The sequence below is a fragment of the Pseudopipra pipra genome, chromosome 3 (genome assembly GCF_036250125.1).
Source record: "Pseudopipra pipra isolate bDixPip1 chromosome 3, bDixPip1.hap1, whole genome shotgun sequence".
Taxonomy (NCBI): Eukaryota; Metazoa; Chordata; class Aves; order Passeriformes; family Pipridae; genus Pseudopipra; species Pseudopipra pipra.
The window spans coordinates 100734902-100747697 of record NC_087551.1 but is presented as its reverse complement, the minus strand read 5'-3'; the positions used below and the strand labels follow the sequence as shown (position 1 = coordinate 100747697).

The following is a 12796-nucleotide window of genomic DNA, read 5'->3' as shown; positions in this document are numbered from 1 at the left end:
GGTGCTTGGTGTGTATTTCAGAGAACAGGCACTGCAGTGAGAGCTGGGCACTTGCATGCAGTATGATCATTGAGCATTTCATGCTTGGGGGTTTTCCATGTGGTTTAAAACTTTTTAGTGGAAAACTGATGCATTAGATTATTCCATTATATTTTCTGAAAATAAATCTCTCTTTAAAAAAAGTTCATATTATTTCTAGAATATGTCTTATGACAGTGGAATAATTTTAATTCAGTGAGTTTTCTGCATCTTTCTATACTAACCAGTTAATGTAAGGCAAAGGCTAGGTATTGGTTCTCCTACATATTTAAACCAAACCAAACTTCCCCTTTTAGTCTATTGGTCTCAGTGCATTTTGTGTAACTTCATACATTGGAAGAGCATATGAAATTTCTGTAGTTATTGTGTGAAAGTGTTCAGTCTCCCTCTAGCAGCTAAGAATATGGGACCATTTTTATTTTCCATAAAGAGCTTGAAGTTTTAGCATATGCCATCTACATAAGTGATACCTTCAGACATTAAACTTAAATTTCTTAATTCATATAGGGCTCCTTCTGAATACAGAAGGTTTTTTGTCCTTATTGACAAATCTAAAGTGAAATATTTCAACAAATTTTACTCTGCCCTCATAGATTGGCCCTTGAGTTATACAATTATTTACTTTTTACTGAATTTGCTGCAGTAGATTAATCAGAATCTTGTCATGTGCAGAAACACAAACCGAATAATATAGTCTCTTGTTAAATAGCTGGATAATACAATTTTGGAAATGCTATATATAGAAATCTACAGAAATCTGTAATACAGCCATTGTTTTGAGACTTTTTTAGGTTTTTGTGATTTTTGTTTGTTTGTTTATTTGTTTGTTTTGGGGGTTTTATTAAGAACTAGGTAATGAGTTGAAAGCAATGAGTACTATAATTCTGCTTTTTCTAAAGTCTAAATTAACATTGTCCTTTAAAATGATATTTGTATTGAACAACATGCATTAATATATTTCCAACAAAACAAAGCTCAAATACTGTCAGCTATAAGAATCTATTTATAAATTTATAAAATCTAGCATTTGTGGAAACCCTCAGATTGGGTGCCACAGATATGGGAAGTTCTAGTGATGCTATTCTGTGTCACAGTTTTTGTTTGTTTGATACAATTGTTTTGGCTATTATTAATGATTGCAGGTTTTACTGAGCATCTGATTTTGAGTTTAGAAGGTCAGAGAGTGAAATTGTCAGAATTATCCTTAAATTATCCTTTTGCCATACTCAAAACACATGTTAGAGTGTAGCTACCAAAAAAACCATTCCAACTCTGTTCCTCCAGAAAACCATGCCAGAGCACCTGTTGGCTCTGAGGAAAATGAATGGGTGTCAATTGCTGAGGGATTTTGAATAACTCACTACAGAGCTTTTGACTGAATTCTGTTCAATGCAAAAAGTAAAGAAAGCTATTAGTAATTTCTCTTTTCACTTTATTAAGTTCAACTAGAGGATGTGTTTTGTTGAAATGATTTTTATTTTATTATTACATTTTGATTTGTGTAATTGTTTGTCCCTTTTTTGTTACACTTTTTTTTTTCCATAGCCATTCTTTGCCCCATATCTTTACATGCCAAGGTATTACCCTGGCAGTTCTCATCTCATCTCACGTCCACCACTAAAAACGAGTTTGTCCAGAGATCAGAACAATGGCCTAGTAAGTATTTTGAAGGGTAATTCAAATACTAACCTAGACAATAAATATAGTGAGTAATGAAAATGAAGGTTATTAATGATGATTCTCTATTAGACAAGTATAAGCTTTATATTATAAATATTTTAAGCAAAGGTATTATTAACATGTAATGTAAAATGTATTTTGTTTTAACTTTAGAAATTCGGTACAGAGGAAAACAAATTCTAACATCCATATATCAAGATTAAAGGAGTAATACTGGCAAAAAATATTTTAATGAAAATGCCAATTGTACTATAATACTGAAATTGATGTAGTGTAATATTGTAAGAAAATGACTGCTATTTGTAAACTTGTTCCATTTTTTTTAATAATATGTCACAAATTCTTTGACGTATCTGTAGAAGATAAAATTGCATCCTTTAATGTTGTAACAAATACTAGAAACTGGAAGGTCAAATTAAAATGTTAAAAGAAATGTAAAACAAAATACATTTTATCTTAAATGTTTTTGCAAGTACATATAATTCAACTTTACCCATTGAAAAGGAGAAATGAGCAGACGTTTCTACCTTCCTATAGAATAATAAATTTCCTATTTAACAGTATTTATTTTACTGACAGATGGCTGTTCAAATGGAATTATGAACTAAGGAAAGATAAAAACGTAAAAGCCTCACTTGTCCATCACTTTAATTCTAGGATATTGATACAATGAGCAAAGTTGTTAAAAGGTTGTAAAAGCTTTAATCACTTAAAGAAAACAAATGTGTTTCTGTTGAATTATGTATTATTATGAGATCATTCTCATTCACTGTTTACTTCATAATTTTTGTTGAGCCCTTGATCATTTTACCCAAACCATAATATTTTGTTGTTGTTAGGATGTTATCAAGGAGGATGCTGATGAGGGGCTTCCTTCACCCACAGACCCCTCAATGGTAAATGAGTAGTCATGTGGTGTGGAAATTTTAGCATCTCATTGCTTTTTCAGCAGTAATGAGTCTGCATTAATCATAACTGCAGTTCACTAACACTGCATCAGTGGCTTTGGTGGGCAAATAGAGTAGTTGAAAACTAATGTAGTTCGTGAATGAATTTAAGAGCTAATATGTCACTTTTAAGATGTATTCTATTTTCCCCTGTAGTTTTCCCCTTGCCTTTCTCAGTAGCTGTGGTGAGCTTTCAGTAAAGAGTGTTGTGGTAGCTAAACAGAGTGAAGAATGACAGTTGGTCATTCAGTGCTTAAATTTTAGAAGTAACTGTGTTTTTCTGCTTCAGTCAACTCTCTCGCCCGAACCCTACTTCTTTATTTGGTGACATAAAGCTATTGAAGGTAACACTGTATAAAGCAACTTTGGATAGAAATGGGAAAAAAACGAAATTGCTGGTCATAAGCTTATTCTTGAGTCAGAATGCTAACAGCTACCTTTTCCATGATTTGTGTTTGTTTTATCCTGAGTATTCACACAAAGAAGTCATCTTTATGACATAAGTTTTAACTCTAATTGTGATCATGATTTGTTACTGAAACAAAGAGGTTCACATGACTGTCATGATTCTCTTAATGTTTGCTGCCGATGGTTCTTGGCAATAGTTATAGTTTAATCTCAGTTATTTTTTCTTTTAGTAGATCATTGCAAAAATGTCTTTCTGTTGTTATGCAATGAAAAAAAAAACCCCCACAAACTCCAAACTGTATTTAGCTGCATGTAACTTTCACTGAGCAACCATATATGGGTGATGCAATGGAAAATGTACCCTGAAGTTCTCTCTCCCACATTATTAGCTACCTTGTGTGAAGGGAGTAATTTTCCTTGTAGTATATTTTTGAAGATGCTGAAGTCTTCCCTGTGTTTGATTCCTTATCTCAGTATCCCATTCTCTTCCCAGACCATTGAAATTTCTCAAAAAAGAACTTTCTCAAAAGTATTAGAGTGATGACTGAAGTGTGTGTGTATCCATGAGTGTGAAAAGGGACACAAGCCTGGAAAAGTGGGATTTAGTCTCAGGGTAAAGTAGTGAATGAGTTCCAGCAGCAGGGCTGGACCTGGTTGCTCTTCAGCTTGCTGCTGAGTGTGTATCTTAAAGCACACACAGGCTGCAGCTTCAAACAGCAATTTAAAAGATTCCTGTAAGTTATGGAATCTATTGTCTGTAAGTAAGGAAGAAAATACAGGAGTTAAAACATTAAAAAGAAACTCTGTGTGAAATTATGATAATGCAGGATTTTATTAGATCTAATTTTGAGTTTAATTTATACTACTGTGAATCTGTGTAGTGCAGCACATCAGATCACGTACTTTTCTAAGACTTAGTAATATTTAACCTATGGTGTAAATCTAAAACTTTGAATTTTTTTTGAAGTCTCTAGGTAGTTGACAGGAATATTTGTTAGTCAGGATATGATATTTTGTGTAATGCCTTGTCAAGGTTTCACCCATTCTAAAACAACTTCTTTTGTCAACTTTATTGAATTTTCTGTGAAAAGAAACAGTATTATACTTGTGTTATTTACTACAATTACCTGTAGATGATGGCTACAATAATTTCATCCATGTATTTAGGTAGGTCTTAATTGATGGGTTGTTGCTGCTGTATAAGTGATACAACTTTACTTGTTAAATGGATTGGTGCATGCAAAGTAATTAAATAAACTAAAAAAACTGCACAAAGTAGTTAATGAAAACCAAGATGTGTAATTGATTTGGTGATTGAAAACAAGAGGAGCATGTAGAATCAAAATTGTCTTTCATGCACAACTGGCAAGGAGCCAGAAATGTTGCAATTTTACTTCTGTGTAAAATAGAAAATAATCATTATTTTGGATGTTTGAGTCGTAACAGGGCAAAAAAAAAGGATTAGTCATGAGTATAATTTTTTCTATATACAGATCATCATTGGTGCTTATTGCCTGAGTTGACAGAGCTGTGTTGAGGCTGTTATGTGATCTAGTTAAGGCTTCAGTGTTGTTGTCAGGCTGACATTGGAGTTGGTTGGCCAAGTTCTGAAATTTCAGATCCTAATCATTAGTCCCATAATATCAGTGTAAGTCTACGTTAGCTTAGTAGAAATGAGGAATATTTTGGGAACAGTCATCCCGTATCGAGAATTTGATACACCTTCTACCACTTTCTATGTTTCTGTATTTCTGTTCTTCTATATTTGGATTCTGTTGCTGATGATAAAACTTGTCTATCTCAGACTGTAGTTAACTGTTCTTTGCTGAATGGATCAAAACATAGGTGTCAAACTGGTAAGTTTACCAAATACCATCTATTTAGTTGTATCAGCATGAAACTGCATTGCAAATTTTAGGGTATTGGCTTAAATCACTAATGGAAATAGACTTAAGATATCTTTGACAGCCTTTGACATCTGGGATGGAGGCAAACATGCTTTTCTGCTGGTTTTACTGTACAAATGCTTATTTCTGAATAACTTTTGAGTGCTCTTTTGAAGAGTTTGTAGGTGGATTGCAGTGTTACCAGACATGGAATGGTAACACAGAATGGCTCACAGAATCCTCTATTATGTTAGAAATCAAACCAGCATTAGCAGTGCTAATCTGTAATAAACTTGATTTTATGCTTTAGTTTGCATTGTTAATTGTGACTAGTTAGGGTGCAGCTTGTTGTGATATAATTACTTTGTTTGTTTAAATACATTTTTTCATAGTGCACTGAATATATAATCCCTTAAGATGTAGTTAATATGTGTGCTTTGAATGAGAACTAATGTGGCCCAGAGCATATAGTATAGATAGATAAATATACAGCACTCTGAGAAACTGGAAGTAATTTGCAAAGTTTTGAGCATGAATGAAAATGTATGGCATGGGAGTTTTCTTACAGATTTTCCAGTGCTTTTATGTAGCATTTTTGTGCTTTGAATATTTGTTTTCATAACAAATAACTTTTCAGTTCTGTGGGTGGTGCTGGTTTGCTTTTTTTTTGGGTGGTGGCAAGGGTAGTGGGCAGGTTCAGTTATACAGAAGTTTTAAAAGCTATTTGAGATACATCAGTGGTATAATGTGATCTTGAAATGACCGGAGGATGTTTTATTAAAAGCAGGATTTTCCATCAGAAACATTATATAAAACTTTTATGCAAAACAAAATATAGCAAGTGTTGGTTTTTTTATGAGTGCAAACCAGAGTAGTCTGCTCCTAGGAAAATAGTACTTGTATAGCATATCTCAATGTATATTGTGAAGATCTGCCTTAGAAGTTTCATCACATTATGAAAATATCCCATTTGTGTCCTAACACTGATTCCCTCTGTTTACTTTAAAGCTTGTCGTCTGTATGTTCAACCTTTGTGATGTCGCTTTAAGCTGTTGTTTCTTTTAATTCTGTTTTGTCCTTTTCTGAAAGCTGTGTGAATCTGGGTTAAACAAAACCAGACAGGTACAGCCACTTTCTGTGAATTATCATTCACTTGTTTCGGAGTCATTTCAGAAGCTCTCATACTGGCGCTTCTTGCTGGGCTGTCTGTAAACTAATGCTCATTACTAGCCTTGAGGTTTGTTTTGACAAGCTGCTTTTAGCTTTTGCATGGCAAATACTTTTCAGACTAATGTTCTCTAAGCATCTCTCACAAAACCACTAAGGCTGAAAAATGTGTCAGTTTAAGTACAGTTTTAATTCACTTACATGATGACAATATCCCTAAAGCTATTACATTACTTATTCTTCAGAGAGTTCTTTTCATAAAGAATGATTTGGATTAATGTGCATCTATTTCAAACAGTTCACACTTTAACAAAAATAGTCTAAATATTTTAGCTCTTTTATGTATTTCTTTTTATACACAGAAAGCAAAGTTTCTAAACTAAGTCTTCATGCATGCAGAAAGAATAGCTTGTTCTTGATTGCTAAAAAACCATTTTGATCTGAAGGAGAACTGTTAAATTAGAAGTGTTTAAAACTTCATTTATTTCTAGATATATCATAAATGTATTCAATAGATTCCAAGAACAAAGGCAATTGCTTGCATACATTGCTTAGGGATCATTTATTTTAGTAGTGCTGCAATGTAATTTTGGCTACAATGGTTTCCTTTGTTTTAATTGATAAGCTTTTTTTCAAAAAATAATTAAGATTTAAATTATCTTGTCTTCATTGATGTTTTATCTAACTCATGCCAATAGTAAATAGTGTGTTTGTGGGAAATAATGGACAAAACCAATATTCTGAAGAAAAGCTGAAAATAAAAAAAAAATTATTTTTTAAAAGGGAAAAATAAAGATGTTCATAAAAGTATATGATAAATAGTTTATGGGTCCTGTCATCTTCATCAGTTTGATGGTTGGCTTGTATCCTTAACGTGATGTAGATTTTAGATGTGCTAAAAGTCAGACTAAATTAAGACATAAAATTTGTCCTGTATGATAACTAATTAAGTATTGTAGGCACCTAATTAGGGATATGTTGCAGAATCTGAAAAGTAGCTGTCTTGTCCTCAGAAGGAATACCAAGCCCTTGCCTAAGAGCCTAGACTGGACTGGAATTATGATGTCTAATTTATGCAATAATTTAGGTAGACTGCCTTCCCAGAAAATGGGATATATCTTTTGTTTGTGTAGTATCCAGTGGACAGCACACTAAAAAAAAATTATAAATGGTCACAGGAACAAAGATTAGTGCCCCAGCTGTTTCTAGGCAAGTGTGTGAACCGCCAGGCTTAAATTCCCAACAACCTCCTGTAGTGTTCCCAAAAGGAGTTAACAGCTATTTTTAAGTCCATTTCAAGCACATCTGGCAGAGAACTTGTGGGAATTACATGTAATATCATCTAAACTTTGAAACTGTGAGAAGCTTAGCTGGGGAGAATGCCTACCTCCCCAGATCAGGATATCTTTAACAACAGTATGTCAGAAATTACTCTGAGGTTAAATGACAGTAGATAATGGAGATTTGGATTGCTGCCTTGGAATTACTATTTGAATAAATTAATTGTAAATATCCTAGTTTAGATAATTCAGATATTGTTAATGGCATTCTCTATGATGATCCTTGGTTTTCATAAGCAATATATTTAGATCTATTAATTTATATTAATTCTAAAAGATTAAACAACTTTGAAGTAATTAAATAAAAATGGGGGGAAAGTATTGCAATTATAGAACCAGTCTTCATTGGTGATTTGAGTATAATAAAATTTGATTAACTGAACTGTGGATAGTCAAAGTGCATGTTTACATCCCAGTGTTTATGCATGTGATGATGAGCTCTGAAGCTTTAGAAGCTCTTTTGCATCCTCCCGAAATGAGCTGTTTGGTGCATGGTCTACAGTGCTGAAACCAAAACTTCAGGAAAAAGCAATGGTGCAGCCTCCCTCCCAGGAGGAGAGTGTACTCTGTACCTACATAGGGAGTATTTTACAGCTGATAGAACGGGTTCTGATTTTGCTTTTAGGAGTTTGGAATCACTGGTGTAACTGCACAGGTCCCCATCCAAGGAATATGTGGGGGTTTTTTGAGAACATACTGTCTTAGTGTACTGACTACATGCAGATGCATTTGGTTTGGTTTTCCACCCTTTCTTTGAAATTCCCAGAAGCTGGCAACATTAACAGGGCAACTCCTGTGTTTTCAAAGCTGAATCATAAATATTTTCTACCTAAATCTTGCCAAAGTTTGAGATGTATGAAGCATGCTCATAGTATCTTGGAGGGCAGTTGCAGTGCTGATGAGTGTTTCTGTACTGTGGTACACAGCCCCTGGGCTGATCTTGCATAAATGGAGCTGAAGGAACATCTGGAAAATGGACAGATGTTGCTAAAATTACCCAAAGAATCCAAGTCATTGAGGAGTTATGTTTTAGGTTATCTTTGTCTCATACTAAACCAGGAGTTTTTAAAACAGGAAGATCTGAGTTGTATCTGCATTATTTGAAAAAACCAAACATCCCAGAACTAAACTAACCACTAAAATCAGGGGGAAACTTGTGAGTGAAGATGCATTTTAAATTGATTAACCCTTACTTAATATTTCTGATTTTTATATTTCTTTTCTTAACATAATTTAGGAGAGTTATTTTGTCATAGAGGCAGGACACAAGATACTGGGATTTTTTCTTGTATAAATACCTATAATAAAGGTTTCCCAATATATAGATATTCTGATAGCAATTAAAAATGCCTGTGCATTCTTATTCTCATCTCTTAATTTTAAAATGTAGTTGAACACAGCTTGATTTGTGTTAGTGTGTATTGTGAAATTCTAGGTGTACTGAGTACTTGAACAAGTCTTATGTGCACGTTTTCTCACCTTACAGGGAACAGGACCAGGATCAACCACAGGAGGATCACATGTGTCTCTGAGCACAATGAGCGTGGAAGCTGTGTGTGAGAAGCTAAAGCAGATAGATGGTCTGGAGCAGAGCATGTTACCTCAGTACTCTGCAACAATAAAAAAGGTATCAGCGGAATTTCATTATTGTATTTAGTACCTAAATGTGGAGCTACACAAGGAAAAGGAAATACTTAGTTGCCTCTCTTCTTGAAAATGTTTACTGAAACACATCAAATGTCAAAACAACATCCTAACTTCTGTGCATGCCAAGTTTGGAGGACATTTTTAATACAAGCATTTATTTTTGCAAGAAAATGTGCTCTGTCAAAAGAGAAAAACAGTCAGAAATATAAATGCTGATGAGACTGGTTATTTTGAGAATAGAAGCGAGAAAAACGTTTTCAAAATTGCCATGTATAATAAATAGATAGAAAAGGTTGCAAATGTGTTCTATCTCCAGGTAGCAACATCCCTTTTTTTCACTGTGAAAAATTGGCACATCTCTTCTGTTGTAAATGAGTGGTGAAGATGGTTCCATTTCTTTATCACAGTCCACATCTATTGCTTCAGAAAAAGGCCACTGTACATTTTTCTGCTACTGTTCTTTTCTCTGATAGATACATTCACACAGAATAATTTTTTCCTTTAATAATTTTTTCACCGTTCTGTGTGAACGTTTTTTTTTCACCTTTTACAAAGAAAGAAGGGAAAAATACAAAGGTTGTCATTAGTGAGTGTTTTTGCTGAGCTCACTTTGTCCTGGAACCTCTCATATCTTAACAAATACAGGAAGGATGTTGATTCAAAGATTAAGAGACAGGTTTAAGTTGCTTAAAGCAAGAAATAGAATGTTAGATTGCAGGTCATTAAGCATAGCTGCAAAAAATTTCAGTTGCTTCCGTTGCCCTAGAGTGTGAAAAGAATGTGCTCATCAGTTATCTCTAACGAGATTCCTCTTATTTATATTCTTGCATTTCTTACTGTAAAAAAGAGGGATGAAAATGGCTCAGCCTGGTCTCTTTCCTGGTTTGATTTAAGACCATCTGCTGGGATATGGGAACCCTCAGTGTATGAGATCCCTCAGTATAAGCGTAGCTCTCAGCTTGGGTCTTCCATTTTCTGACTGCTCTCCTAAGACATGGTTCCTCTTACATTCTGTCCATCCACTGATATGTGGTATAAAGAGAAATACCTCTCATTGTTATGCAGTTGAGATGGTTTTGTATTGAATTTGGTGCCTTTGAAAGTTAAGCACTATATAAACATGCCTAAATGTAAGGAGTCACCTTTCTGGAATATATATGTTGTTTAGGCACTTTCTTTAGAAAGAAATCTAGTCTTCTATCCCTGGGTATTTCTGATGATGGGAGGAATGTAAGCCTGTATTATGCAGACAGGAAACTTGATGGAGGTAGTACTTGATCTTAGATGCCTTAAGCCAGGGGTCGGATGATGCCTGGGACTTCATTGTCTGATTGTCTTCAGATGCTTGGGTATCTGCACTCCAATTGTTCTGAGTCAGAGAAATTTAGGCAGATTAATGTGGTTTATTGTCCCTGGAATTTTCTACCAATAATGTGTTGTTTCCTTATGTCGGTTTATAGAATGCAATCATATTGCCTTTCATATACACATTTTTAGTGTATATTTATATTATTATTTAATATTTCCTTTTTTTTCCATGACACATAGGTGGCTCTTATCCATCAGCAATCATCAATAAATGTACTTCTATATAATGTGTTTTTATAAAATTGGACTTAAAGAGTGGTGTTGGGGAGTTTCACTAGTAGTCCGCATCCAATTTTAATTACCTTTTTAGTCTGTTACTGCCATGCCATAAATCTCGTATCTGTAATTTACATTATTTAGTTTTATTGTTTCAGGCAAATATAAATGGTCGTGTCTTGGCTCAGTGCAATATTGACGAACTGAAAAAAGAAATGAATATGAATTTTGGTGACTGGCACCTCTTCAGGAGCATGGTAAGACTTTCTGTTCAGTATTCAAGTCATCATAAATTAGTCTTTTTCAATATGAATATTTTTTTCTCCCTGGTTGCTTTCTTTTTGTCATCACCTTTAAGTTTGTAAGTATTGTCTTAAAACATGCATACATCTATTATTTTGTTACTTTGTCTTTTTGTCTTGAGCACTAATGAATAACTGCTTCCCTATGGATTTGCGTCTTAATTGATTGTGAACTCTGAAGTTTTACCTCCTCTTTTTATAGGATCTGTTTTTTTCCTTTATGTGTTCCCCTTTCAAATTTATCTTTTATAATGAAATGATCAGAACTTAACTCTTTTTGAAGCCTCTGTCCTTCTGTTAAAAACTACTCAGAGAATTCGAAGTATGTGTAATAATATGTGCAAGGACTTGGACAGCCAGGCTGTTAGAGATGTGTGGCCCACAGTTGAATAAGCCTGATTTTTAAAGGAACTTAAGCTGAAAATCAAGCCAATAAGATAAATGTACAGTATTCAATTGACACATACTTGTATAATATAAGAATGCTGCATGCTGTTATTGAAGCATATGTATAGATTTTTAATATCCCCCATTTCCTTCCTCCCAGTTTGAAAGTAAATGACAGTGTTACAGGAAGAGTTACACATCACAGAGAACTGTGTTTTCTCTTAAGTATTTTTAGACTATTGCCAGTTTTCTTTCTGAAAATAACAGTTTATCTCTCAACTGCTAAGTCAGTCTTGAAAACACTGAGAATTACACAATGAGATTTGTTGTTAGATAAGTAATGTTTGGTTTTGCTTTTAAATTTATAGTCTTTCCCTAGTTTAACAAGACTTTAAGTGTTTTTGTGATATGAATTCTTTCAAGGGTCTGAGCAGTAATAATAATTTTTAAATACAAAGAATTATTAAATATTAAACTGTGATTTGCAGTAAAGACAATGAATGCACTAGGTCTGTGAACAGATTTTTCTTTGCATTTTTCCATGGTCACAACGACATACGCAGGTATATTTTTACAGTTGTGAATTCCTCATTCCTCTTTTTAATAGAATTCTTGTTTATCAAGTTTGGGAACTATTTCTGTTTCTTTTTGTGCATTAAGATACTTGAAATGAGAAATTCTGAAAATCAGGCTGTTCAGGAAGATCCTCGTGGAGCAACTGAGCACGTTACAACTGCGATTCCTCACAGTGAACTTACTCGCCGTCCTGGGCATAACACTGAGTTGCCTCACACTGAGCTGACAGGTCTTGCCGGTCAAGCTCCCTACACACTTAACTTCAGCTTTGAAGAACTCAACACAATTGGTCTTGATGAAGCTCCTCCCCGCCATAGTAACTTAAGTTGGCAGGTATTTAATAGAGAAATGTATTCTGCTTGCTTATCCGTATGGAAAAGAGGTTTTTTCCATTCTTTCATAAAGACAGGTCAAGAAATATGTCTGCTGGGATGGTTCAGATACTTTCAGTTCTCCATTTTGATAAAGACTAGTTCTGCAGAGATGTAAACTCTAACCATACTCTGCGAGTCAAAGTCTTTAGTCTTTACCATCTGAAAACTTTTCATCTGTTCCATAATCACTCTTCATGAAAAAAAAATGAAAGCTGTCTTGCTTTTCTCATCTAGCTTAGGTTAGTGTCATGCAAGACTTCTGTTTATCATAATATTCAGGTTTTGTGTATGAAATATTTTAGTTAAGTGCTAGCTAGATGTTATGCTGTTCAAAGGATTACAGATATATTTGTTAGGTTTTTTAAAACAGACAGCTACAGTTCTCCATGACATCAGAGCCTTGTCCTGACAATGCATAACCTATTCATAGACTCCAGAGCTGACATCCTTCTCTATCTC

General features: G+C 34.2%; 1 protein-coding gene across 5 annotated transcripts in view; it reads left to right on the top strand.

The window, feature by feature from the left end:
• The window catches only part of KIDINS220 (kinase D interacting substrate 220), a 77736-nt gene that overhangs the window by 61110 nt on the left and 3830 nt on the right, over positions 1–12796 (top strand). The window contains exons 25-29 of one of the 5 annotated variants that reach the window (XM_064650483.1): positions 1585–1695; positions 6050–6082; positions 8954–9094; positions 10857–10955; positions 12048–12296. In XM_064650483.1, coding sequence (XP_064506553.1) covers positions 1585–1695; positions 6050–6082; positions 8954–9094; positions 10857–10955; positions 12048–12296 — 633 coding nt within the window. Of the gene's footprint in view, positions 1–1584; positions 1696–2558; positions 2616–6049; positions 6083–8953; positions 9095–10856; positions 10956–12047; positions 12297–12796 lie in introns of all 5 variants that reach the window. The other 4 variants (XM_064650482.1, XM_064650485.1, XM_064650484.1 and 1 more) reach the window with 4 other exon arrangements.